At 58.9% G+C, this 27,595-nt stretch overlaps 1 protein-coding gene across 6 annotated transcripts; it reads right to left on the bottom strand.

The window, feature by feature from the left end:
- Positions 1–24: 24 nt before the first annotated feature.
- Positions 25–27,451, bottom strand: MAST3 (microtubule associated serine/threonine kinase 3). 6 transcript variants are annotated; one of them, XM_085040654.1, is made up of 28 exons: positions 27,329–27,451; positions 24,432–24,463; positions 14,743–14,831; positions 14,431–14,503; positions 14,234–14,254; positions 12,984–13,062; positions 12,193–12,350; positions 10,565–10,640; positions 9,728–9,937; positions 9,544–9,645; positions 8,921–9,053; positions 8,351–8,418; positions 7,917–8,002; positions 7,133–7,341; positions 6,692–6,830; positions 6,359–6,491; positions 6,085–6,250; positions 5,719–5,820; positions 5,336–5,458; positions 4,943–5,052; positions 4,654–4,799; positions 4,172–4,389; positions 3,873–4,073; positions 3,563–3,789; positions 3,337–3,459; positions 3,070–3,206; positions 2,688–2,872; positions 25–2,580 (listed from the first exon to the last, which is right to left on the bottom strand). In XM_085040654.1, exons 1-28 carry the CDS (start codon positions 27,365–27,367, stop codon positions 1,553–1,555), a joined length of 4,413 nt encoding a protein of 1,470 aa, XP_084896780.1. In that variant the 5' UTR covers positions 27,368–27,451; the 3' UTR covers positions 25–1,552. The 6 variants fall into 6 exon arrangements, with proteins under 6 accessions (XP_084896780.1, XP_084896779.1, XP_084896781.1 ...); XM_085040653.1 differs by lacking the exons at positions 24,432–24,463; positions 27,329–27,451 and adding exons at positions 22,959–23,048; positions 23,503–23,633; XM_085040655.1 differs by lacking the exons at positions 24,432–24,463; positions 27,329–27,451 and adding an exon at positions 23,503–23,627.
- Positions 27,452–27,595: the final 144 nt, after the last annotated feature.

The following is a 27,595-nucleotide window of genomic DNA, read 5'->3' as shown; positions in this document are numbered from 1 at the left end:
CACCCCGAGCTCTGGACACCACACTCAGCGCAAGGGACAATTTTAATCCAACATAAAACTTCACGAAGGTACGAACAGAGCCGGGCGCTGGGCAGGAAGACACAGTCCCCTTGGCTTTTAAGATATTTTCCATTAAAAAATACTCTTCCCACCCTTTCTGTGCAGCCGAGCCCCCCCATCCCACCGTGCCAGGGGGCAGGGGGTGCCCGGTGTCTCCCCAAAACCCTGCTGCCTTCCCAAGACCTTAATACAGAGAGTGGAGGGAGAAGCAAAGGAAACACGGAGCAGCTCTGGTTGCTCATTTTTGGGGGGGTTAACAGCACCAGTTGAACGGGAGAAGCGGGAGACGGAGCCTGGCACAAACCACACGTGCACAAAAGAATCCAACACACAGCCCAAAAATCCACCGAGGCACGGTGATGCCTGATGGCAGCGGGGTCGGCAAACCAGGAATGGTGCCCCTGTCACCGGCACGGTGCTCGGAGCACCACGGCACCAAACCACGGCAGGGGGGAAAGCCGGAACATGCATCAACAAATGGAAACGTTTATATCCCAGAGAACGGTAGAAATCGGGGAGAAATGCTGGGTTGAGCTGTTGTTTGTTGGATAAAGGGTGACGGGGGAATGAAAGGGATGAAATTCCCAAATTACAAGTGAAGCAGCACAGGTGCTCACTGGGTTGGGGCGATTTTTTTTTTTTTTTAATTGGGATTTTGTGGGTGTCTGTGCACTCACCTATCAACGCCACATGATTTGGTGGCAGAGAAATAGAAAGAGCAAAAGCTGACCCTAAAAACCCCATTAATATTCCCATCTGGTTGCTGACCTTGTGGGGATGTCTCTGTTTTTCCCACCTGGAAGGGCCAATGGAGCCAGGTGGCTATAAAATCTCCAAATAAAATAATGAAACCCTTTTTATAGCTCCTATAACCTCATAAAATGATCCATATGCTCATCACCTGACATATTCAAAGAATATCCTCCCTCTGCATCCCAGCCCAGAGCCCCAATATTTGGGGGGTGTTGCTGTGAGTTTGGGGTTTTGTTTTAATTTTAAGTATTAGAATTGTGGGTTTCTTAGGAGATCCAGGGTGTTTCCAGCTAGAATTGAAGTTAAAAAGTAGGGAAAAGCAAGTGGGTTAGAAAACAGTGGGCTGGGAGCTGGGAGACGCACGGAAAAGGCTGGGACTCCCAGAGCTGGGTTGGCCCCTGCGACAGTCCTGCACTGCCCGTTTAGCTTATAAAAAGTAATAAATTAATTAAGGAATATTTGCATCAAGTCCTTTCTGTACACAGAGGTTGGGGCCCAGCTGGGGAAACGCCGCCGCCGGAAAAGCTCCTGCGTCTCTATAAAAATATGAGCATCTTTCAGGGAGTACAAAAAGCCTTCCAGGGGGGCGAAGTGCCGGACGCCACCGGCCCGGCCAGCGCCGATGTCCAGAGTGGCTCCGGGGACGTTTCTCTCATGGATTTGCCGCACAGGACGGGGTGTTGGGGAGGCACTGGGATGCCACAGGGAGCCTGAGCCATCCCTGGTGTCAGCACGGGGCTCAGGCGTGCTTTGCCCCGCTCCCTGCGCCCCGGGGAGCCGGGAGATGAGCACCGGGTGGCTCCTGGCCCTGTGCTGGCACTTGCCAGTGGCCGGTCGATCCCTCCCCGCAGTTCCGCTGCTGCTGGGAGCCACGGTCCCGATGCTCACACCCATCCCACCACGGCAAAGAGATGCTGCTGTTTGCCTGCTCGGTGCTGCTGATGGGGTAGGAGCCCTGGCATTCCCACTCGGCCACCGCCAGCTCCTGCTCGTCGCTCTCCGAGCCCTGCACCGCGATCTGCGGCACCGTGTTGGGCTTCGGCTTCGGCGGCAGCTCCGTGCCACCCGTGCCACCGCCCTGGGCAGCTGTGCCCTGCCCTTCCTCGCTCTTGCCGCCGTCCTCGCTTCCCGCCGCCGTCTCCTGCTCGTCAAAACTCACTTCTTGAACCGCCTCCTGCTTCTTGAAGGAGTCCCGGCGCTCAGACAGGTTCAGGCGCCGCATCACCACCATCTCCTGGTCCCGGTCGTGCCGCTCTCCCAGCCGGGAGCTGGCGGGGTGGTAGCCGTGCTCCCCCGGGTACGGCAGCGAGTCGCCCTCCCCGATGGCCTCCCCATCCAGCGTGGACATCTCCAGCCCCAGCTTGCGGCCGCCGGCGGTTTTCTTCTCGGCCAGGATGGTGACGATCTTCTCGGCCGACTGGACGCGCTTGAGGAGGGGGGAGCGGGGGCAGTCGGCGCTGCGGGGCCGGGAGCTCTGCCGCACGATGGTGGGGGGGGACAGGGTCTTGCCCTGGAAGGAATGGGGGGTTTTGGGGTACCCGTGGAGCGGAGATGGGGAGCGCTGGGGGGAAGGCGGGCGCTGGGCCGAGGAAGGGGTGCAGGCCAGGGGCGAGGGGGGGATGCTGCTGGTGGATTTGCGACGTCCCACTTTGTAGCGCTGCCCACCCAGTTTGGGGGCCAGCCCGTGCAGGGAGCTGGGGCGCACGTGGCCGGCAGGTGACGTTGGGGTGCTGGAGGAGGGAGAGGTGCTCTGAGGGGACACAGCATCTGCCGTACAAAGAGAAAAGGTCACTGTAGGGATGGAGGGACACGGCCTCCCCGAGGGACATGCAGCATCCTGCCCTGCCCAGAGCCAATATCCCCCCTTGGGGTACCTGAGGGCAGGTCGGGGGCGGGGCTGCGGCACGGCGTCGTGGGACCTGGGGACAGGCTGTGCGTGGGAGACTCGGGGAGGCTCTCACTGGAGGACAGCGAGTGATGGAGACCGGAGGAGAAGCTGCGGCTGGTGTGCAGCACGGATGACTGCTTGGAGATCTTCTTGAAAAGGGATTTCCTCCTGCTGTGGGGACAGAAATAATTTTGGTTTCTCCTTAAAGCTGTCAGTCTCAAGTCTACTGACCTGGCAACAGCAGGACTAAACCCCACTGGACATCCTGGTATGGCAGATCCAGAGCATCCAACCCAGATGGGATCCCACTGGACACCCCAATATGCCACACACCACGACTAATGCCATTTTATCCTGGTTTTACCTACCAGTCTTGGCCATCCCTTTTCCTGCTCTTTTTACTCCTCCGTGCCATTCTCGTCTTGGAGCTGTTTTTCCGTGCAGGGCCGATTTTAATGGAGGTGTTCTCCAGGGCAGTGGTCCTCAGGGCCACTTTATTCCCACTCTGAAGGATGGAAAACAAATCTTTGCAACACCAAATTCAAACCAACTCCTGCCTCAGCTGCCAGAGGAGGCAATGCCAGGGAGCTGCAGAATTGATATCCTGGGAGAGCAGAGCAGCTCTGGTCACCCACCTTCAGCAGCAGCTCCACCACATCACGATGGACCAAACCCAGCACGGACTCGCCGTTCACATGTGTGATGAGATCTCCTGCCCTCAGCCCGGCTTCCTGCGCGGGGCTCCCCTCCTCCACGCTCTGCAATCCACACACAAGGATTTTATTTGGGTGCAAGTTTCCTCCTGGGGTTTTCCCACTGGGAAACACAGTGTCTGGCAGCACTAGACCCCAGGCCACGTACCCAGACCATGTGGTGAACGGTGTATACGTCACTGTCGCCCATGTAGACACGGATGGCTCGCAGGGTGAAGCCGTACTTCTTGCCTGAGCTGTGGATGATGATGGGTGGCCGCAGGCTGGTGATGGCCAGCGTGGAGTCTCGGCTCGGGGAGGAGTCCCGGGAAGAGGGGTTCGACGAGAGAGAGTGGGGGGAGATGGGGCTCATCAGGGCACCACCACCGAAGTCATCTGCAAGCAGGAGAAGCTGGTTCAGCCCGGAAAAACAATATGACAGTGGCTGTCCAGCAGGATAAATCACACAGCACACAGACCTGAGGTGATGATGAGGGACAGGGCTGAAACAGAGGCAGATTTGGGCACACGGCTGCCCAGCGAGGCTCTCTGCCTCTCTGGCATATCCTTCTGGGTGCTCAGCCGACGGCCCCCGCTGGGCTCCAGGCTCCGGGGAGTGGAGTTCTTGGTGCCAGTGCTGTTGCTCCGCAGGCGGATGCGGTTCAGGCTGACGAGATCGGCTGCGCAGAGGGGAGCAGGGACAGTTTGGGGATGTGGAGAAGCCACCCTGTGCCATGCACCCCAGAGCATCCCACAGCAGTGCCCCCAGCCTACGCACCCGACAGCGCTGACTGCTTCACCCCGCCGCCGCTCCCCGCGTCCGAGTCTCCCACCACAAACTTGGGTCTCTCCGGCTTGGAGGCCACGCAAGGGCTCTCATCCTCCGAGGAGAAGGCAAACTTGGGCATGGTGTCCAGGCTTAGGGTGCTGGGCAGTGCGGTGGGGCTGCGGCTCCGCTCATGCCGGGTGGCACTGCCAGACGTCCAGGAGCGCAGGCTGCAGGGGAAGAGCAGGAGAGCTCAGGACAACCCAAGATGGGTGAGGGGGATGGCACTGAGCCACTGCAGCACCCCAGGACGCATCCCACTGACCAAACCCTCAGTGCCGCAAACCCTCAGTGCCACAACACACCCTTGATATCAGCACAAATAATTGGTCCTGGCACCAACCCTCAGTGTTGGCACAAACCCTCCATCCTGGCACAAGCCTTGGGCACTGGCATGAGCTCACACTAGCAGTGCAGCCCCACTGACCACATACCGGGGCTCAGTGCCTGCTGGCCGGCTCCTGTCCTCATCTCCCGAGTGCCGATCCCACCGCTCCTCCTTGTCATCGCAGTGACTTCGGTCAGAGGATGAGAGGCTGAGGGCAGAGTTGACCGCCAGGAATTCTGAGCTGCTGTACACCTGAGGAGGAGAGGAGCCATCAGCAAGGAGCAGAAATTTGGGAATCTGGGTGCTCTGGTGTCAGCCAAGATACCAGTGCTCAGCACAGATGCACTGGTTGGGGTGCCAAAGCATTTTGGATGCTGGAGGAGGGGCTGGAGCACCTTGCTGAAGCGGTGAGAGCAGGACGAGAACTGCCCGATCTCCACCGATGATTCCTCGTCGTTGGTTTCCTCATCCTCCGAATCCAAGTGGCGATACCTCTCAGAGCGAGCTGAAAGCCAGAGCCAGAGGGGGAAGAAATGTCACCCTGCCTGCAGCAGGGCCAGGTGGGACCTACAGCCCATGGGTGACAGCCCAATCCTAAATACCAGGGCAGTTTTGGGGGTAGAAGGTTGGTAAGGGTGAGCAGGCTGGAAAGGATTGTGTCATCTTTGTGACTTGGGTTGTAAAGGACCCAGCTTCACCCAGGAGATTTTCATCTCCCATGGAAGCATCCAAAGTGCAGCTGGGATAATGGATTGGCAGAGGGGGAAAAGGGATGGATTTGGCCTCACTGTCAAAGTAGCTGGTGTCGTCCTCTGACTCCAGCTGGGGGATGAACTCAGCCTTCTGCCGCAGCAGCCCATTCCAGTCCAGATGGAGGAAGAAGGAATGGTGCTTCACCTCATGTGCACCTCCTGCCAGGCAGAGAAATCCATGTCAGGGCACAGGGCAGGATACGGGATGCTCCCACTCCCATCCCAAACAGTAGAGTCTCTCCTCCCCACAGAGCAAACAGCTTAAAACAGGATGGACCAGAGCCCTGTGCAGCCTTCCTGGGGGGAACCCCAAGCAGGAGACCTCTGAGCACCCTCAGAGTGGCAGGACACACTTTGGACTCAAAGTTTGATGGGAATCAAGGTGGCAGGTGACCCCCCAAAAGGGCTGCCTTGCATACCAGTGCCTAGGCGCTCGAGGGGACACTGCCTCAGCAACCGTGTGATCAGGTCCTGGGCGTCTGCAGGAAGAGCCTCATCCCCTTCTGGCCACATGATTTCATCTGCAAAGAAAAAGGAAAATGGGTTTGGAGTAGATGAAAGGGTTTGGAGTAGCTGAAAGGGTTTGGAGTAGCTGAAAGGGTTTGGACACTTCTGGGCAACAGGAAAGTCCCCTGGGAGCTGCAGCAGGGGAAGCGTCCACCCAAAGAGGGAAGTCAAAGCTTGAGAAGCCTCCTCACTGTTCAGCCAAGTGTGACAGGAAGAAATCAAGTTTCCCACATGTTAAAGGACAAGCTGGGAACAGCAAACTTTCCCCTGACACTCACCACTGATGACCTGCCCGAAGAGCTCCTCAGGGGTGTCTCCAAAGAAGGGGACACAGCCCACCAGGAACTCGTAGAGGATGATGCCCATGGCCCACCAGTCCACAGGCTTCCCGTAGCCCTGGATGAGGATGACTTCGGGGGCGATGTACTCCGGAGTGCCACACACCTGCGTGGGAAGCAGGGGCTGACACCTCTGCAGCCACCTTTGCAGCAAGTCCTGAGGTTATCCCAGACCCCAGGGATGGGGTCAGCCATGTGAAGCAGGACCTCATACCTGCTTGTCCATGAATTCCCGAGTGTCCTTCTCCATGTGCCCTTCGTAGAGGTTCGTGGTCATGTTCATCAGGCCAATCTTTGACAGACCGAAGTCTGTCAGCTTTATGTGGCCCATGGAGGTGATAAGCAAACTGCAAGAGGAGACAGACACCCCACAGTGCTGCTGTTTGCTTCTGGGGAGAACTGAGAAGGACCAGTCGCACCCCAGGACCTCTGGTCCTGATGCAACTGCGCAGAATCAGTCTCTGGGCAACAAAACCCATTGCCTCATGCTGCCCTTCCCCACCTAAACCCAACCCCACTCCTGCTCAGATCCAACCCAGGTCCTCACTTGTCAGGTTTGAGGTCCCGATGGACAATGCCGTAGTTGTGGAGATACTCCAGGGCAAGAACAGTCTCAGCAAAGTACATCTTGGCCATGTCGACGGGCAGTGGGCCCATGTTCTTCAGCAACGTGGCACAGTCCCCTCCTGTGGGGACACAGGGGGTCAGGGGAGGCAGGGAGGTCAGCAGGCCCAGCAGGCTCCCAGCCAGACCCTCTGAGCAGCTGACCCCCAGACACAGGGCACAGATACTCTCTGAGGTGACCAAGGCCACCACCTTCATCAAGGTGAGACTCAGGATCATAAAGCATCTCCTCGTGCTTCCCTCTGCTCCCTGGAGCAAAGCAGGGCAGCAGATGTCCAGTGGTGTCCTTGGTGCTCAGACTTTGATATCCTCCTGATATCCTCCCCTCCTCCCTGCACCATCCAGCCCCAAGTGCTGCTCTCACCTTCCACGTACTCCATGACCATGCAGAGATGTCTCTTTGTCTCGAAGGAGCAGAACATGCTGACCACAAAGGGGTTCTCAGCGAAGGTGAGGATGTCTCTCTCCACGAACACCTGCTGGATCTGGTTCCTCAGGATCAGGTTCTGCTTGTTGATTTTCTTCAGGGCGAAGCGCTGCCGTGTCTCCCTGTGCCTCACCAGGTACACAGCCCTGGAGGAACGGCTGGACCTCAACACATACCCTCCAGCCACCAGCACTGACCACCCCACGCTGTGGGGCTCGGACAGGGAGGGCCTTGGAGTAATTTTGATGCCTTAATAATTTCTGGGGTTTTTTTCTCTTCATGTATCTGTAATTTGCTGTAGTTCTGGGCTTCTTACAAAATGCTAAAAACCTCTGTTCCCAGCACCTTTAGCCAAAACAAAGCTCTCTGGATAGAGATTAGACATATTTGTTGCCCTAGGGCCCAAAAATATGTAAACAATGGTGGAAAGGGGGAAGCAGAGCCTGGGGTGGTCAACATCATTGCCTGAAGGTGTGATTGGAGAATTAGGGACCAACATGCTAATAGGACAGAATTTACAAAAGGTGCAGAGCTGGTGACACAGAGTCCATTTTGGGTGTAGTCCCTGAGGGGGACTTTGCTTGCCCGAGTGTACCTTGAAGGCCTTGAATAAATTTGTCTGCTTTTTATATTCCTCATTTGTCTTGGCCTCTGTTTCAGGTAGCCTGTTTTAGGCATCAGTTTCCAGATGGGGACAACTGATAGGAACTCCCCAACTCACCCGTAAGCCCCATTGCTGATCAGCTTGATGGTCTCGAAGTCTCCCTCGCAGGGCTTCCTCCGTGGAACGGTGACTGAAGGCTGGCTCTGAGGAAATACAGATTTTTAATGTTTCCCAACGTCCTGGCAGGAATTCACCCAGCACCATCATGTATGACCTCCAAAAGCTTCTTGCTGCCAGAGCCCTCTCCAGCCACAAGCCCCAGACCAGAAGTCCAAGATGTTCTGCAGGTCAAGAGCCCACTCTGAGCTCTGTCCACTCAAGAAGCCAAATGAGGGACTGTGAGGCCTTACCCCTGAATAAATCAATTACCCTTGGGGACAATCCAAATTGACATGTCCCAGTCTAGCACAGCTGCAAGGAGCTCTGGTGTGGGGTGAGGCAGGAGGAAGGCAGAGGCAGCAGGTGGGACATGCAGGTAGGACCACACTCACCTCACAGGTGTCATCGTTCTCCGGCGTGATGGTGTTCCCACTGTCGAAGTGATCCAGCTGCCCCATTTCTGCAGAGGACAGGGATGGATTTCACTTTCCTCATGCTCAACGCCCACCAAAATCACCCCCTGCCCCACCACTCTCCCTCCAAACTCGACACCCTACGGGGATTTAGCCACATGCTTTGCTTGAGCTATCGTACAGAGAAATTCAGGTCATGACGTTAAGAGGTTCAACACAAGGTTAAACATTTATATAATTCTTTTTTTTTTTGATAGTCATTCCTGCGTTCCCCAGGGATTATGATTCCCCCCCAGGGCCACGGATTAAGTGTTTTTGAGCTTAATCTGCTTTGCTGAACGTGTTGGAAGCAATAATAAGGGATGTGGGGTTGGCCAGAAGGACTTGGCCATCATCCTGGTCCTGCTGTGACCTCCCCTGCCATGACACCAGCACAGCCCTACAGGTCCCCCTGACACCTCCCAGTGCTTGATCGTGACCACCAGTGGCCAAACTGGGAGTCCACCTCCTGCTGCAGCCCTCAGAGCCCCAAGCCAAGTGCTTCCCTACCCTCCAGCGGGTCCTTGACAAGCCCCAGCTGGCTGATGATGTATCGGGGAATATCAGTCTTTATTCCCTGTCCAACTTTGGCATGTCCTTCTGCAGCTTCCAGGAGATGGTAGAACTCCTCTGGGTCGAACTCCTGGATGGGGAAAACCACGCACAGTTGAGGAGAGAGATTTTGCAAAGTTAAACATTTCCTCTAAGCCTTGCAGGTGACACCTGTAACTGGGGACAGGCCCTGGATGCATCATTCCCCCATCATTCCCCATGTCAAAGGTGATGGGAAAAAAAATGTAGCTGTGTGAGTTGGCCTTGGAGGGAAAACAAAAGGGAGGTGAAAATTTCATCAGGAACCATGGCACAAAGATGAGTGCTTTAGAAATTCAGCACATCAACCAAAAAATAAACCACTGAAGATCACAGAATGGTTTGGGTAGGAAGGGACCTTAAAAATCATCTCATTCCAGCCCTCTGTCACAGGCAGCAACACATTCCACTATCTCAGGTTGTTCCAAACCCAATCCAACCTGGCCTCAAGCACTTCCAGGGTTGGGGCATCCTGGAGGCTTTGCCTCTTTTCCAGGCTGGCACAGACCATGAAAGACAAGACAGGAGCTTCCATGTCTTACCAGGCACTCCAGAAGTCGAGCAGGGCGGGAGATGATGATCAGCAGCTTCCTCACCAACTGGTCGATGAACTTCACCTCCTCACTCTCAGAACGCTCCTGAGCCTGTCGGGAATGGAGACAGAAGCCAGGTGTCTCCTGGTGGCCCCAGGAGGTGGCACCAGGCAGGGAACTGGCCCCTACTCACGTCTCGGAGCATCTTCTCCAGTTTCTCCTGCAGCTCCATGAAGTAGCGGGAGGTGATGAGAGCTCCCTGCGACTTGGCCAGGCAGTCTCTGGCCAGCTCAATGATCTGGTGGTGGATGAAGCCCAGCACTCCATCAGCCAGGGGCAGGGTGCTGCTCGGGGCGAAGTTGGTGATGGTGTCCTGCAGCCGCTCTTCCATCTGGGCTGTGGCCTGCAAGGCAGAGTGGATGGTGATGTCCAGGAGCACATGGCCCCATGCCATGGGTTTGACCAGCCAGGATCTCATCCTAACTCCTTCTACACTGGGTTTGACCAGCCAGGATCTCATCCCACCACCTGGACTGAGTTTGACCAGCCAGGATCTCATCCTAACACCTCCTGCACTGGGTTTGACCAGCCAGGATTTCATCCTAACACCTCCTGCATTGTGTTTGGTCAGCCAGGATCTCATCCTAACACCTCCTGCCCTGGGTTTAGCCAGTCAGGATCTCATCCTAACACCTCCTGCACTGGGTTTGGTCAGCCAGGATCTCACTCTGCCACCTGGACTGGGTTTGGCCATCCAGGATCTCATCCTACAACTTCCTGCAGCTCAAATATCCACAAATATCCACCTGAGACCCAGCTTCCAGCAGACTGCAAAAACTCCACCAGAGTCTCCAGAGACTTCTGCCTGCTCATGTGATGGGGCAGAGCCACAGGTTTATTACATCTCCAGCGTCCTCAGCACCCCCAGGATCCACCCATGCATTTCACACTCCACAGAGGTTGTTCTGGAGAAGATGCTGTCAGGATGCCATGGAGGCCCTGGGCTCATCCCCCAGGTCCTGGCAGTTACCTTGGGGAACCTCTCCTTGTAGACATGGTTCATCATCACAACCTCATTATCAAACGTTCCGCTCGTCCGTCCAGGGCTGTGGAGGGAGGAGAGCAGTGGTGTTACAAGTTCAGGTCATTTGCATCTATGCAAATAGTCACCATCCCTAGAGAGCAATTTGTTCCCTCCTCCTAGCTCCTGATTCCGAGTGGTTAAAGCTCATCCAAGTGGAGCCATCAGCCTTGGGCCAGCACTCCCAGCAGCATCCCTCCCCCTGGAGGTCCTGGGATGTGGTCCAGGGAAGGCTGACCTCCTACAAACCCAGGTCCCCAAACACAAGTCACTTGGAAATCCAGAGCTGAGAGGCTGTGCCAGCAGCCACTTGGCTTTGAAGAACGAGCTCGTCCTTTCCTTCCTCTGCATTTCTTGCCATCATTGCCCTTTTTGCAGCTCACAAAACGCCCAACAAAACTTCACAGTGGACACAGGAACCTTCATAAAACATGGGTTTTCTCCTTCCCTCACCCAACACTGCCCCTCCCAGGGCCCTGCCTGGTGATCCCGTTTTGCAAAGCAAGCCGCGGGAGGAGCCAGCAACTCATTAACCACTATAAAATAATAAATGTGGTGATTAAAACCAGCCCCAGCCCAACCCCAACCCAGCCCCAGCCTTTGCTGTGCCAACTGCAGAGCTGGCATCCCCTCAGTGAAAACCTCACCACCTACAAAACCCTGTCAGATAATTAATCTGATTTTAATGAAATTTCAGCCGGCAACACGCAGAGCTGTGGCTCTGCCTCTGGTAGCAAAGAGGATCGGGAGATTTTCCAGAGGGAAAAGAGGATTTAACCAAAACATCCCCTGCTAAAAGCACCAGGTTCTGGTGCTGGACAAGTGGCAAAGAGGGTGGCCCATTGCACAGGGTGTGGTCTTGGAGTAGCAACGTGGAGCTCAGCAGTTCCATAGGATCTGCTCCCACAATGTTGTGGCCATTGGCTTGATGCTTTCTGCAAATTTTCCTCTTTCCAGCCCACAAATGCCTGTTCACCTGCACTCTTTGTGGGTTTTTTTCCCAGAGGAAAAGGGCAGCCCCAGCCAACAAAGGTAATGTTTTCTTGTCCAAGTACAGAAATGGGATTTTTAGCCTTTTAATAGCCTGCAAGGATGGACATGCTTGGACTTCTGCTTGGTAGCCCCCTCCTTGCCACCAAAATCATTCAGACAACTGAGCAAGAGGCTGTAAATCACCTACTGTGGAATTAATCCCACTTTCTCCAGCTTCAGCCCTAGGAGACAGGTACTGCCTGCTGTCAGGAGAGCAATGCCACGTCCCGACAGCCGAGAAGATGCTGAGAACCAGACCTGAACACCCATGGGGCTTAGGATCACAGAATCATGGAATAGTTTTGGACACCTTCCACTAGACCAGATCACTCAGAGCCCCATCCAACCTGGCCCTGAATATTCCCAGGGATGTTGCACCTACGACCTCAAACCAAAGTTTCTCCACTTCCTTGCAAGGGCAAAACCCATTCAGGGTTTGGGACAGGCTTAGCAAGACCAGGACCAGCTGGTGAGAGGGCAGAGGATGGTCTGGATGTGCCAGCACTTGGAGCACTGTCCTGTCAGCTCCACGGGTGCCTTCCCACCTGAGGCTCCTGGATCGTGGGCGCAGGCAGGGCGAGTGCCTGCCCTCCTCGTCCGTGACGCTCTCCGAACTGCGGAAATGCTTAGAAAGGAAATGCAGCTCGTCGGGGGTGGGCTGGTACGGCAGCTGGTGCAGGCGCTCCTGGGAGGATGAAGATGACTGGGGAGAGAGAGGGATGCAGGAGATCAGGGCATGGATCCACACTTCCTGGTGGTGGGGTGGGAATCAGCAAGCCACCACCTTGGAGGTTCTTAGGAGGGTGGGAACGCTGACAGGCAGCATGGTCTGGGCTTGGGAATGTGAAATGTGGAGAAGGGCAGGTTGGGGGGTCTGCACTGCCCACTCCCACCCCAAGGTCCCACATTCTCCCACTCAGTCTGGCTCCACTGAGTCCCATCCCTCCAGCATCCCAGGCAGCTCAGTTCTGTCACACGCAGGGATGCTGCAACTCTCAGGGATGCTCTAACATCCAGGGATGCTGTGACCCCAGGGATGCTGTAATCCCAGGGATACCGTAACTCTCAGGGATGCTGTAATCCCAGGGATGATGTTAACCCAGAGATGCTGTAATGCCCAGGGATGCTCTAATCCCAGGGACACTGTAACCCCCAGGGGTGTTGCAAGTCCTCAGCCAAGCCCTGTGACTTTCTTAAAAGCTCACTTGGGAAGCAGGATGCAGCTAAAGCACATGGTTCTTGTAAGAACCTGCACTGTGGGGCTCGGGAGGCATTTCACCAAAAATCCAGGGGTTTAGGATCTTATCATCTACTATCATGAGAAAGCAAGTGTTACCGAGACCGTGGAGCTGGGGGTGTTTGTCCCATAGCCAGAGGAGGGTAGCGAAGCCAGTGACCACCTTCTGCCATCAGCCCTGTGAGTGCAAACATAACCATCATGTACAGGGAAAAAAAACCAACTACTAAATGCAAATCAATAACATCAGAGACAAAAGCCTGGGGAGCACGACACAGATGTGGCTTGAGGAATAAAGCGCTGAAACCTCTTTTCAGAATGGGCTGAAACCTGGTGAAAAGGGGTTTGCAGGTGAGGGGGCTGTTCTGCAGCCAAGGTGTGCAGGGAGAGTGGCAGCCAGGAGGGCCACTGTGAAAGGACAGCACTGGAGCTCCATCAAATCCATTCCAGACAGAGCAAAAAAAACCCACCCGTGAGAATCTGATTTTTAATTAAACTCAGCCTGCTGGGAGTTTTCTTGGTGAGAAACCAGGATTCCCAAAGACTCATCCTGAGACAGCAGGCGCCGGGGAGCAGAGCCTGGCCATAAACAGGAAGGGAATTGCTCATACGCAGGCAAATGCTTCCTCTTGGGGATGTTTCCAAGGGATGGGGACACGTCCAGGTCAAGACGAGGCCCTTCACCTCCCACTGCCATTTCCCGTGTGGGGTCAAGGACAGCAGGAGCTGGCAGGGTGCCACAGCCAGCTCCAGCACTCGCAAACTCCTGACCCCACAGCCTGGCTGTTCCCTCTGTTACAAGTGTGCAAACCACCCGAGAGCCTCCGGTGTTTTTCCATGTGACAATCGATGGTTAGGATCAGCCACCCGCCCTCCATGTGCGCAATTAATTAATTAGTTAAGCGGGGGTTTGGGAGCTGAGCGGGTTGGGGAGGGGATGCAGCAGGATCTGCCTCTGTGGGGACCTGGATGAGCATCCATCCCTGGACATCTGAGAATCCATCAGGAGTGCTCAGAGAGAGTCCAGGCTGGGGCTGAACACATGGCCAGGGATGGTGTGATGGGAACAGGGATATTTCTGCTCCCAGAGCTGCAGGGAGCACAGTCCTGGTGCAAGATTTCCCACCCAGGGATGCAAACAAAGAATCACTGAGTCCTAGATGGGCTTGCACTGGAAAGGACCTGAAAGACCCAGTCCCACTCCCTGTCTGGGCAGGGACAGCTTCCTCTAGACCAGACTGCTCCAAGCCCTGTCCAGCTTGGCCTTGGACACTCGGAAAAGAAGGTCCCTGATGATACAGAGCTGACACCTCCCCAAAACACAGCCCCTGCCCATCCCTGGTACTTGCCTGTCAGTCCGAGGAGCATGGCTGGGGTGGTGGGTGGAACCAGTTACAGCAGACACCACCAGACCAGAAATCAGGGAGAAGAAAAGCAAAAATAAAAGCAAAACAAGTCACTTGAGATCAACAGAACAGTTCCCTAGTGGGGGAATGATCTTTACTGGTGAATATTTACTGGTCTGGGACTGGGGTTGGGAGCTCACCTGCGGGCGAAGGGGAAGTTGAGGGAGGTGCTGGCAGAGAAGTTGCGTGGGCTGTCCAAGGGACTGCTCCCAGCTGCAGGGAGAAAGGGGGAAAAGTCATCCCAAAACCCATCCCAGCACAGTGTCAGGGGTGCTGAGAGCTGCTTCTTCAGGGGAAAGAGTGTTTAAATCACTTCCCAAGATATTCCCCCCTGGAAAAGCCACCTGGCAGCCAGGAGCCAGTGCACTGCCGCTAACAAGGTGCTGAAGCCCTCCAAAATATTCAGGAAATTTTGGGAGATGCTGAACCAATCCACGAGGATAATCCCTTACCTGTTGGCACGGAGAGTGGGGACAGAGGCCGTGAGAGGGTCGGGGAGGGGGTGCCCACCACTAAGCTCTTCCTGTTGCTGCTTCGGCAACTGGGGAAGAAAAAGAGGGAATTAATTTAGGGAATCAATGACAGAGAGCTGGAGGGGCTCAGGTATGTAAGGATCTGCTTGTACATGAATTCCTGCACCAGGGAACACAGCTGCTGTGTTCATTGATTATGATCCATTGATTATGGATCTCCTGCCCCTGGGAAGATCCATCCCCAGGCCCAACACTGCTGGAGATGGGAGGACAGGGTTATTTTGTTATTTTTAACAAAGAACTGTCTCTTCAAGGTCCCACTTCTGGTTTTGGCTCGCCAGGGAGGGCAGAGGCAGGCAACAGCCCCAGGGCAGGAATAGAAAAAGGGATGTAAAAGAAGGAAGTGATGGAAATGCCAAGTGGCCACAACCCGATCTGCTCCATCACACAGAAAATGCCCCCAGTTCCTATAAATCTCCCTACACTTAATGGTCCCCATGTCACAGCAGAGAGGACAGTCCCAACCCCCTGAGGCTTTGTGGTGTCCCCAGGAATTTGTGGGAATTTTGCCCTGGATGGGCTGTGCTCTGTCCAGCAGCAGCAGGCAGCCACTTGCACCAGCACCAGGTGAAAAGCAGCTCCAGAATCCTGAAACCCCAAAACCCCACAAATCCCCTCCTGGTACCACAGCCCAGCATCCCACAGAGCATCCTTGCAGGGTCACGTCCAGCAAGTCCTACCTAGGTCTTCATACCCCCATCTCCATTCCCACCCTCCCCATCCTCTCAGAAATTTTGTTTTTCCTTTCAGCCCTGGGTGCAAGGCTGCCTTGCAAGAGTGGCCTAGCCTTGAAAATTCCCCCAGGGATGCTGCAGTCCCACTCCTGTCATACCCCACTCCCATATTTCAACCCCATTTAAAACACGATGGGTTCATTTAAGTTCTCCTTCGCTCTGCCAAGAGGAAACTGCAAATATCCACGGCACAGAGCAGAAGCTCGAGCACGAGGACAACCCTCCCCTTCCTCTATTTCCGCTTCCTCAGGCTGCAGATTCCGCAAAGACACCGAGTTTCCTCCCCAAGCTGGGAACAGGAACCCAGACAGATGCAACTGATCAAAGGACATCGTTTAAATATCACACCACAGCCACAAACACACACAGCACTGAGGGGATGAAATGGAAGCAAAGGATCCCAAAAGGATCTCCACGGATCCCAAAAACAGAAGCAAGTGGCAGATGTGGCATCCAGGGTGTAAAGGACAGTCAGGGTGTCACAACAGGTCCCTCCAGGGGGATGGATGGATGGATGGACAGATGGATGGATGGATGCACAAGGCACTGATGAGCTCTACACATGTGGTCAGAGCTTCACACGCATAGACAGAGCTCTACATGTGTGGTCAGAGCTCTACACGTATGGTCAGAGCTCCACACTTGACACCCAGCACCCCTCACCTCTGTCTGGCATCTCCTCCTACTCTGGTTTTAGTGGGGCTAAAACCAGGAGCCCCAGTTCTTCTGCTCAAGTCTGAAGGTCTTGGCCACCAGGGAGGCTGCTTGGAGCCCCCCAAACCCTCCTCTGCACCTTCCTGCACCCAGGCTGAGGGGTCTCTGGGTGTCCCCCTGGGATACACATCCCATGACTGCTGTGAGCTCACCCGGAGCTGCAGTGGCCTTGGAGGGCTCAGAACTTCCCTCTCAGCACCTGGGCTGAGCTGAGACATTGTGGGCAGGAAGAAACCTTTCCCCCCTGACCATTCATCCCTTCTTAGAATCACAGAATCCCACAATGGTTTGCCTTGGAAGGGACCTTAAAGCTCATCCAGTGCCACCCTCTGCCATGGGCAGGAACACCTTTCACTATCCCAGGCTGCTCCAAGCTCTGTCCAACCTGGTCTTGGACACTTCCAGGGATCCAGGGGCAGCACAGCTTCTCTGGGCAACTGTGGCTAGCACAGGTCTTTCCCATGAGAATTCCTTTTGTGTTTTATAAATAAAGATAAAGTTTGGATGTTATTAAAAACAGTGTCCCAAGATTTGGATGGTGCAGACCTGGCCAATCAGGCCTAGGGGGAGGTTTCTGACTGACCAATCTGGGTGACCTTTGAAAATTCTATATATATGATGAAATCAAAACAATAAAGGTGTTTTCCTTCTTGCCACTGAGAACTGGGTTCCTTTCTCTGCTAGCGGCTCAACACCGACAGGCAACCTGTGCCAGGGTCTCCCACCCTCACAGGAAAGAATATTTTCCCAATATCCCAGCTAACCCCACTCTCCTTCCTGCCTCCTCTGATTTTCTCACTGAAACACAGGCTTGAACCCCAATTTGCAGCTGCAAACTCACAGCCCAGCACCCACAGCCTCGGCTGCTGCTGGCTCCGTGTGCCGGATGGGAAACTGAGGCAGCGTGAGCAGCCGTGCCACACCACCGCGGCGGCACAGGAAGAGGTTTAGGAACCAGGAGAGCTGCAAAGAGCTGCCAGCTCTGGCATTGCTTCACTGCCAGCCCTGCCAGAGGGACCGGGGTGCACATCTGTGTCTTGCACGGGGGACAGCCCGGGGGACGAGGGGCTCACCTCTCCTCCCTCGGTTTCATTTTGGAAGTGAAAACAAACCTTTAGTGAAGCAAGTTCCAGTAAGGGTGACACAGAGCGAGGCCGACGTTTCCTGTTTCCGCGCGCTCCACCCTCAGCTCCCACAACCATCTTGCGCCACTTTAACCCCCCTCCGCCTGACACATCAGCTACAGCTGGTTCCCATCCTTCCCGCACGGAAACCTCGGGCTACGAACAAGCCCCAGGGCACAGACGAGCTGCCGGGCCCCGATGGCAGGCGCTGGGGCTGCTGCCCGCTCTGCCTCCATCACCTAATTGCACATTTGGTACCAAAAATGGAGTGGAAAATCGCTGTCAGCATCTCCCGCGCTGCTAGAGCTGAGGCTGCCTTGGCCGTGGCGCTGCCGCTGTCATCCAGCGCTTGTTCCAAGGGATGTGGAAAGTGTGTGACAGCCAGCATGACCCCAAAGCCTGGGGCAAAATAGTGTGTCACCCATCGAGAGGAGGAACGGGATCTCCCGGTGCCGGGAAGAACGGGATCACACCGGCACCCGGCCTCGGCACGGGATGTCCAGCGGCAGGAGATGGAGCAGAAGCTGGCAGCTTCACTGAATCCCAGAATATCCTGAATTTGGGAGGGATCCACAAGGATCATCGAGTCCAACCCCTGGCCGTGCACAGACACCCCAACAATCCCACCCTGTGCATCCCTGAGACCATTGTCCAAACACTGCCTGAGCTCAGGCTGGATGCCGTGATCAATTCCCTGGGGACCAATTCCCTGGGGATTGCTAGGGAAGGGCAGGATGCGGCTGCACAGCACAGCGCTGATGTCTCTAACTGACTCTGCGGACCTGGGCGAGCGGGGCTGGGTGCCTCGGGGTCAGCCCTGTGGCACAGCGAGGGTCCGGCAGGGCAGCGCACAAAGGGCTGCAGCTCCCGCTCCTCTCCCGCAGGATCCGCCCCTAAAACTTCCCAGGACAGCAGAGCACCGTGTGCCAGATGCCTGCCCTGTGCCGGGCACTGCAGGCAGGTGAATCCGAGGCAGAAAAGAGCCGGTTTGGGACAAAGTGGGTGCGGGGTGGCGGGAGCAGGGCGGGGCCGGGCGGTGATAAGGGAACGGGCGCAATCTCAAAGGGCAGAGCAGGCTGCTCCGCTCCTGCTGCGTGACTGAGAGCACGTGTCGGTGCTCCCAGCTCCCTTCCTTGCTGCCTCCATACCCCCCAATAGCTCTTATGTGCCTGGAGATTTGGGGAAGTGCCATGGATCAACGCGTCCTGGAAAAAAATCGCTTTCCAGTGGGATAAATTCATGCTTAACTTCGAAACCCGCTGAACCAAGCAGCTGCATCCCGAGTTTCCCCATGACATTTGTCCTCCGTGACTTGTGACAGCGCTGAACTCGGCTGCCTCCGGGGATGGGGCTGGAATGGGGCTGGGATGAGGATGGCATTCACTATCTGGATGGTGAAATGCAATATGCTGCCTGGCACAGACCCCACCACATCCTCATTCTGGCTCCTCATCCCACCCCAGCCAAAAGCCTGGCACTGTGTATGTTCCTATGAACCCACCCTGGAGCACCAAGCAACACCTCCCAAGAGCAAAATCCCAAATCCTCAAAGGGAATCACAGGCTAACGAGCTGGGTATAGACTTACTTATTTCTTTGCACTGCAAGAAGACAGCCTCAAGGAGCTGCCCGGCACCCTGGGGTGCATCCCTGCACGTCCCTGTGCGGCAGATTCCCGGTGGTGGGGAGGAAATTGTACCTGTTAGGTCTTCTGGGCTGATTTCCTGTGGTCTTTGAGGTGTGATCACCTCTGGGCTGCATCCACAGAGAAGGAGAACCCCATCAGCACCAACCCACCGGCTCTCCTGCCCTTGCCAGCCATCTCAGCATCCCCCCACGGGAAATTAGGATCCCTCAAACCTCTTAATCCCACTAAGTAACATCATATGCTTTCTGTTAAATAGGCCAGACCAGTCCTCACCGTGGATTCTAGGAATACCAGTGAAAGAGGAGCAAATCCTCTGCCCTTCATGAGAATTACAGCCTCATCATGCTCAGCTGGAGACTGATGACTGCCTGGATCATCTTTCCAATTACACATCTCTCCCAGGCCCCCCCCAGCTCGGCCACCACAGATTGGAAAACCCCATCCAGCGCCTTTTTTTAAAATTATTAAGGGTCCTCTTGGCCCGTCCTCTTGTGCCAGGAGCAGGAATTCCCACAGCCCAGGTGAGGCTGTATCTTCCCGGGCTGGGATGGGATGGATACATTTGCTAAGCAACCGTGTTGCTTTGTGCCAGCTCACACTGACACCGAGAGACACTCACAATGGGAATCTCTCAGCGCTGCCTCCGCACTGTCTTAAACACCTCTGTTACACAAAGCCTGGGGAGGGTTTGATGCCTGGGCCAGCTGCAGCACCCCAAAGCTGCTGGATGGAGCTCCCAGCCTCCACCACCCACGCCTGGGGGGCTCAGCGGGTGTTCTGAACCTCCTGTGCTCCTCCTTGGGGACACATCCCACCAGCCTGCCTGGGACAAGCCTGGCCTTGCAGCTGGAGGGAGATCCAGGGTAGCCCATCTGTGCAGCCCCTCCACCACTGCCCCAGCCCCCCGACAAAGGGGCTGAGAAACCTTTGCCTCCCTGGAGCCTTGGCCCCTGCCACCCCTCCAGGCACCCTGGGGACCCTCAGCGTGTGCCACACGGGGTCCATCCCACCAGTAGTGTCCACCTTGGCACGGGGGGTCACAGGGGTATTTCTCCCATGTAAGGCACTCCCCTCCCCAACCCACACATGCCCGGGATGGGTGCAGAGCACCCCAAAACCTGCATCCCCTAATGTTCCTGGGACCCTGTGACCCACACACCCCATGGCTCTGGGCTCCCAACCCACCCACCCAGCGATCCACAGCCCATCCCACCCCGCCATACTCGGGGTCTGGAGGGTGTTCCCTCAGCTCACACCACCCCCCAAAAGATGAATCTGGGGTGTACAGACCCCCAAACAGCACAGCTGGGTGTGCACATCCAGATGCACTGCCCTCCCCCACTCACATGTGACCCCCCGTGCTGAGACACCCCCCAAGTCACACATCCAGGTGCCCAGCCCCCCCCATATCACACAATCCGGTGCCCACCCCTCAGTGCACATTGCTGCCCCTCCCAAACCAAGCACCCCACTGCACCCCACGATGCACACGGACCCCCCAAACCCCATTGTGCCTCCCAAGTACTGAGACACCACCCCTAACCACACACGTGGCCCCCCCTAGACCATACACTCCGGTCCCTCAACACCCTAAACACATCCCTGCATCCTCCGGTGCACCCAGAGCCCCCAAAACACACACCCCAGGGAGCCCCCGCGGTGTAAAGACCCCCAAACCTTCCCACCACGTGTCCCCCCGGTGCAGAGACACATCCCCCCCGCCCAGTCACGCACACCGGCGCCCACCCCCCATGCACGGTGGCGTGTCCTGTCCCCCCCAAACCACGCACCCCGGCGCCGCTCCCGCCCCGACTCCTGCCCGCCGGTCTCCCCCCGGTGCCGGTGGCTGCCGCCGGTACCTCTTGGAGCGCTGGAGGAGGGCGCCAGTCGCCCGCTGGCCGCGGTAACCGGGCGGGGCGGCTCCCCAGCAGCTCGGGTCCGACATCGCGGCCCCGCCGGGGCCCGGCCGCGTCCTCCGGCACCGAGCGGCTCCCCCGGCACCGAGCGGAGCCCCCGGGACCGTGCGGGGCCGCGGCGGGGGCCCGGAGCGGGGCCGGGAGCGGGGCCGGGCTCCCGCCGCCTCCCGCCGCCGCCGCCTCCCGCTGCCGCCCGCCCCTTCCCGCCCGGCGGCGACGGGGTTACCATGGAAACGGGCAGCGCCCCGAAACGGGGTCGGGGTTTCCATGGAGATGGGGGGAGCACCCCCAAAAGGAGAGGAAGTGTGGTGGGGGGTTAGCGCGGACAGGAGGCAGCGCCTCAAAACGGGGTCGGGGTTATGGCAGGGATGGGCCATCACCCCAAAGTAGGGTCAGGGTTGGCCTAAAGGCGGGGCAGCACCCCAAGATGGGCTTTGGGTTATCACAGAGACAGGGCAGCACCCCAAAATGGGGTCAGGGTTAGCCCAGAGATGGGGCAGCACCCCAAAATGGGCTTCGGGTTACCATAGACACCCCAAAATGGGCTTCGGGTTACCATAGAGACAGGGCAGCACCCCAAAATGGGGTCAGGGTTACCATGGAGATGCAACATCCGCTACTGATGCGCTCGAGGGGCACAGATATCATCCCCCAAGTCAGCGGGGGCAATCCCAAAGCCTGGGGCTCCCTGGGAGCACCCTGCCACCCACGGGATGCATCCTCCCAGGGCACCCACCCGGCAGCATCCTGGCAGCGCCCTGCAGCCTCCCGCCCACAGCGGCTTTCCCGTTCAACCGGGGAGATCCCCAGCACAGACCCAGTGACAGCCATCCTCCTGCGAGGTGGCACACCAGGGCCGCTGGGACCTCCCGAGCTGTGTGGGATGGCATCGTCACACTCACCGGGCCAGTGGCACAGCCAGGAACGCTGGTGCTGCTGGGCTGGGCAGGGGTTTGATGCCTTTTGCTTCAGCTCCTGCCCAGCAGACTGCCTGGCCCTGGCCCTGTCCCCATCCTCACCCCGCTCCGTGTCCCCATCTCATCCTCACCATCACCATCCCAAAAGCTCTCTCCCCAAGGCCTCAGCTGAGCATCCACAAGGCCACGCAGGTTTCCCCACACGCTGCAGTCACTAACGGGCAAACGGTGGCCAGGCAGGGCTAGCGGAGGGGGCAGCAGGCAGGGCACTGGCAGCACCCAGGCTCCCTCCTGCCCGCAGCAAATGGCTCTGCCTGTTGCTGAGCAGCGGCAGAGCTCCGCACCGGATCCCGCCCTGCCGGCACCAGCTGCTCTCCCCGGCAGACGGGGGAGAAACCAGCGTCACCCCCGGGTGTCGGGCAGGTGCAGCGCTGTGCCGCGGGTGCCACGGGGCACAGGGCGGGGTGTGACCGCCGGTGCCAGCGCACCTGGTGCACCTTGTCCCCGGGGCAGAGCACAGCCGGCACACGCCGAAGGGCCTGGCCACCACCTCCACCGGTGGGGCACCACAAGGGCCTTGTGGCATTTGGGGGGGTAGAAGGGGGGAGTCCACCCCCCAGAGCAGTCCCCCATCACCTTCAACCCACGGCAGAGCAGAGAAGGTGACAAAGCAGGTTTCCTAGGCGCCATCCCCACTCCCACCCTGCTGGGGTGCCCATCACTCCATCACTGCACAGTGCCGTGCCCTGGCCCATTCTCCATGTCCCCCTTCACGACAAGGGTGCTCAGAGCCTGAACTTGAGCTGCTGCCACAACATTCCTACTGGGGCTCCCCAAAATGGACCAGTCAGTAGCAGAACAAAGCCAGCAGCACAGCCAGGCTGGGTTTGGGGTGAGCAGGGCTGGGCACAGACCCCAGCCACATGACCCCATGTGTCCCATCGAAGACAGTAGTACCCTTTTGGGGCACGCCAGGACATCCCTGGTGGAGGGGACCCACCTTTCCGTCCCCATCTCCACCTCTCCCCCCTCATTCCCTGGAGGGGGGACACGGTTCCCAGGGAGGGTTTGGGGGGGTCTTACCTCCAGGGGTGCAGGGTTAGTAAGGGGCTGCAGGGGCTGCAGGGGCTGCAGGGGCTCAGCAGCGTCGGGCTCTGGCTGCTCGGAGACAAGCTGCAAGGCAAGACGTGCCGGCGCCGCGTCAGTGGCTGATGGATGGCGCTGGTGGCCCCTCGGTGGCACAGTCCCCTGGGTCTGGAGGGGGCCAGGGAGCCAGAGCGGAGGGGAGGTGGGCTGGGGGGCTCTGGAGTGGGCCAGGGAGCAGAGCTGGAGAGCAGAGGACAGCAGGGACACTGCAGGGTCTAAGGCTCTGGCGGGGAAAGACAGCGGGTGGTCTGGCGCTGTCGCGGGGGCTGTCACCGAGAGGGTCCGGGGCTGAGACTGCAGGAGGCTGGAGAAAGGACCGGGACCTGCGGCCCGGGGGTGGGAATGCAGAGGGGTAGGAATGGACCGGGATGGGGGATGCGCCTGGACGGGGAAGCAGCGGGACGGGGATAGCCGGGGGTCCCGCCGCCCTCCCCCGCTGCCGGTGCCGCTACTGGCGCGCCCCGCCCCGGCTCCGACTCACTCCAAGGTCAGCGAGGGGATCTTCAACCTGTCCCGACGCGACTTCATGCCGCCGCTGCCGCCGCCCCGCTCCCTCTCCGCTCCGCTCCCGCCGCACCGGCTGCCCGCGCTGGGCGGCTCCCGCGGGCGGGCGGGCGGCACCGGCGGCCCCGACGGGGCTCCCTGCTCGGCCCGCCGGGCCCGGGCCCGCCCCCGCCGCTCGGCTCGGCACGGCACGGCTCGGCTGAGCAGTCACCGGCCCCCGCGCACCCTACCCGGCCCGCCCGGTCCGGCGGCGACCCCGATCCGCACCGCTCCCGGGGAGTGCCGGGGCGCTGCCGCTGCTGAAACACCGCGAGCCCAGCGCAGCCCCAGTACAGCCCCAGCAGAGCCCCAGTACAGCCCCAGCGCAGCCCCAGCACAGCCCCAGTACAGCCCCAGCACAGCCCCAATGCATCCCTAACAGTGCCGGTATGGCTGCAGTGCATCCCTGACACAGCCCCACTGCTCCTCCCGTGCATCCCCAGCACTCTCCAGCACAAAATCCCAGTGCAGTTCTGCAGCATCCTCCTACCACACCCAGGGTACCCCAATACTGGTTAGAACCCCAGCACACTCCAGTACACCCCAGTACACTCCAGCACCGCTTAGAACACCCCAAAACACCTATAGCAGAGAACAGCACGCCCCAGTACACCCCAGCACGCCCCAGTACTCCCCAGTAAATCCCAGTACATCCCAGTACACCCCAGTACACTCCAGCTGACATGGAATCAGGTCCCTCCAGTATCAAAGAACATGACGATGCCACCCTGGATTTGGGCACAACAAGCCCTGGTGCCATTCAACAGCCATCCCTACTGCCACCCAGGTGCCAGTGCTGTGTCGCCAAGTGTGACGCTCCCGGTGACACCCCACCCTAGCCCCAGGTGGCCCAGCTCGGGGACTTACGCTCTTCCCCGGCGCGGCAGGCTCAGCTCCTTCTGCAATGAGAAAAGCAAGAAAAGGGGTCAGAGTGTGGCTCTGGGAGTCAGGGGGTGCCCACCTGCAGGACCCCCACTCCTGCCAGCCACACCCACACCCCTGGCAGCACCTTGCTGTCACACCAGGCTGTCACTGCAGGATCAGTCCCTACTCACAGTGCCCAAGGGGAGGGTGACAAATCACCTGCTCAGGCCCAGCACAAGGGGACATCTCCTTCCAATGTCCCCAGGGCTGGTGGCCCTAGTGGAGTGATGGCACAAGGGTGGTGGAGTGGGAGCAGCACGGATGTGCTCAGCTGGAGCATGGCCCCAGAGTGGTGGCTGTGCTCTGTCCCCACCCTGTCCCCCCACCCCGGGAGTGGGGAGCTGCCAGCAGCCCCTACATTATTTATTTTTCCAGCCTCTGGGAATATTTCTTGTGAGAACTGTTTGCTCACAGGTGGTGCAACAGGCCAAAGGACAGCTGGGGACAGGAACCCTGGCCTGTGCCATCCTCCCAGTGTGTTGGGCACCATCCGGCTCCAGCACTGCTCCCGTGCCCACCCGTGTGCCACCAGTCACCCCACAGAGCGTCACAAATTCCTCCAGCACGCTGTGAGTGGCACAGTGTGGACAGGCTGATGCGTGCCCTGGCACACCGTGGGATGCAGGGACATGTGGCAGCTGCAAGTGCTGATTAATGCCCCATCGTTGCCCTCATCCTGTGCCCACCGGTCCTGTACCCCGGACCCATTTTTGGCACAGGCACACAGCTCCCTGCCGGCCAGGGCTGCTGCCACTCATGTGGGGACACCCAGCAGCACCCAAACAGCCCCCAATCCCCGGGGTACCCATGCCCCATCCCGCTGCCCACGCCACGCAGCCCCTGTGGAAATCCCGGGATTGGGGAGCGCTGCAACGCAGTGATGCAGCAGCATTGCCATGGCAACGGGTGACATCATGCCTGGGTGCACAGGGACTCGGCAGCCCCGGGGCCCACGGGTGTATGTCTGCCCCGGGGTGGCGTGGGTGCAGGGACAGGGTACACGGCGTGGCTGTGGGTGTCCCTGTGCCCCCAGAGCGGGGTGACACCAGGCCCGGGCCGGGCAATGGGATACAGGGGCCTTACATGGAGCGGGAGCCCCCAGCACCGTCACCCAGCCCTGCTGTCACCCAGCCCGGATCCCACTGCCACCCGGAGCTGTGCCCAAGGCCACCAGCCCCTGCGCAGGGGAGGAGGGTCACACCGAGGGTTTTACTGCTCGGCCGTGGGCAGGTGGGACAGTGGGACAGAGGACTGTCCCCCATGCTCACCCCCACCCATCTGCGGGTGCAAGAGCACAGAGAATTCCTATGGCACCCAACACCCTTCACTGCCAGGGGCTCTCCAGCCATGCTGTGTCCCCAGGGACACCCAGAGCATCCCCCGGTGGCCCTGAGGACCCATGTGGGGCAGTGTCACAGGGCCAGCACCCCCAGGGTGCCTGATACACCCATCCAGTGCGGTGCATCTCCCATCAGCAAGTCCCAGTGGGAGCCAGGATTAACCATCAGCTGATCCCTGGGAGGACAGCATTAGGGGACAACACCAAGGATGGTATCAGTGATGGCATTAGGGATGGCATCAGGGACAGCATCGGGGATGGCATTGGGACAGCATCAAGGATAGCATCGCTGCTCAGCCCTTTGGGATTAAGGCCCTGGTGGGAGCCCCTTCACTCCTGCCGCGGGGGTGTGGGCACTCAGCCGGGTCCTACTGCTCTGCCCTTCCGCGGAATGCCAGGAACGACATCCCCAGCCAAGAGCCCCGGAGCCCACGGCCATGGCTCTGTCCATCCGCACCCGCGGGGAGGCAGCTCCCGCGCAGGGCTCTCTCCGGGCTGAGCGTGCAGCGGAGCGCAGCTGCCCGCGGAGCTGCCAGCTCGGATGAAGGCAGCGCCGTGCCATCCTCCAACCGCCCCGACAGCTCCGCCCGGGCCCCCCGGATACTGCAGATGGGGATGGAGGCGTCAGGTCACCCGGAAAATCCGGCTCAGCGCTCATCTCTGCCAGCCGGGGGGTCCCCGATCATCACCCTCCGAGCACGGCAATGAGAGCCAGGTTCTTGCGGGAGAAGGTGCAGGATGGGCAGGCAGGATGGGAGCGCAGGGCAGCAGAGAGGTTCAGACAGGGGCTGGCACAGCGGTTCGGCACGAACCGGCGCAGGGAGCTGGGCTGGAGGGACCACGGGGCAACCACGGGAGCCCTCACACAGTTGGGTACTCGCCACCAACATCCCGTGGCACGGCTGGGGCTCACAGGGGGGTGACCGCTCCTGTCCCACCTGTCACACGCTGCTCACACGGCACCCACCTCTTGCCCCCGCAGCACCCACCTCTCACACACGCCCACGCAGAGCACCCCACTCCCCCACGCAGCACCCACCTCTCGCACACACACGCAGAGCACCCAACTCCCACTCGCAGCAGCCACCTCTTGCACACGCAGAGCACCCCCCTCTCACCCGCAGCACCCACCTCTTGCACACGCAGCACCCACTTCACAGGCACCCAGAGCGCCCACTGCTCACCTACGGCACCCACCCTTTGCACACCCACCTCCGGAGCACCCACCTCCCAACTTACGGCACCTCGCAGACCCGCATCCTGAACACCCACCTCCCACCCCGACACCCACCTCCCACCCGGAGCACCCACCTCTCACTCGCAGCACCCACCTCTCACCCACAGCGCCCGCCCCCCGCGCCCCCGCAGCGCCCACCCCTTGCAGACCCGCGCCCCGAGCACCCCCCTGCCCGGGCTCACCGGCAGCGGGCTCCCCGCGCTCCCTCCCGCCCCCGCCCCGTCCCTGCGGTGTCGCTGCCCGCTGCCCGTGCCCGGTGCTCACCTGGAGGCCCCGGCGCCGCAGGATGCTGGGCTCGTCCATGCCGGCGCGCCGCCGCCGCCTCCCGCTGCGCCCGCTCCGCCCGGTGCGCCCGGTCCGCCCCGCCGGTGCGCCCGGGGCGCCGCCCAGCGGCCCCGCCGCGTCACCGGACGCGCATCAGCACCGAGCCCGGGGCTGGCACGGCACGGCATGGGGCTGGCACAGCATGGCACGGCATAGGGCTGGCACGGCATGGGGCTGGCACAGCATGGCACGGCATAGGGCTGGCAC

This window comes from Lichenostomus cassidix, chromosome 28 (genome assembly GCF_008360975.1).
Source record: "Lichenostomus cassidix isolate B80296 chromosome 28, HeHo_3.0, whole genome shotgun sequence".
Classification (NCBI taxonomy): domain Eukaryota; kingdom Metazoa; phylum Chordata; class Aves; order Passeriformes; family Meliphagidae; genus Lichenostomus; species Lichenostomus cassidix.
This window is presented reverse-complemented; position numbering and strand designations above follow the sequence as displayed.

Bases quoted from the DNA above. Each gene is read 5' to 3' on its own strand.
- MAST3 (XM_085040651.1), bottom strand. From the start codon at position 20,987: ATGTCGGACCCGAGCTGCTGGGGAGCCGCCCCGCCCGGTTACCGCGGC. The intron at 14,832-20,832 runs GTGCGTGGTTTG...TTTCTTCCCCAG, and splicing joins GGGGCGGGAGCGGCGCCGGG to TTGCCGAAGCAGCAACAGGA. The intron at 6,492-6,691 runs GTGAGGACCTGG...CTCCTCTTGCAG, and splicing joins CGGGACCTCAAACCTGACAA to TTTGCTTATCACCTCCATGG.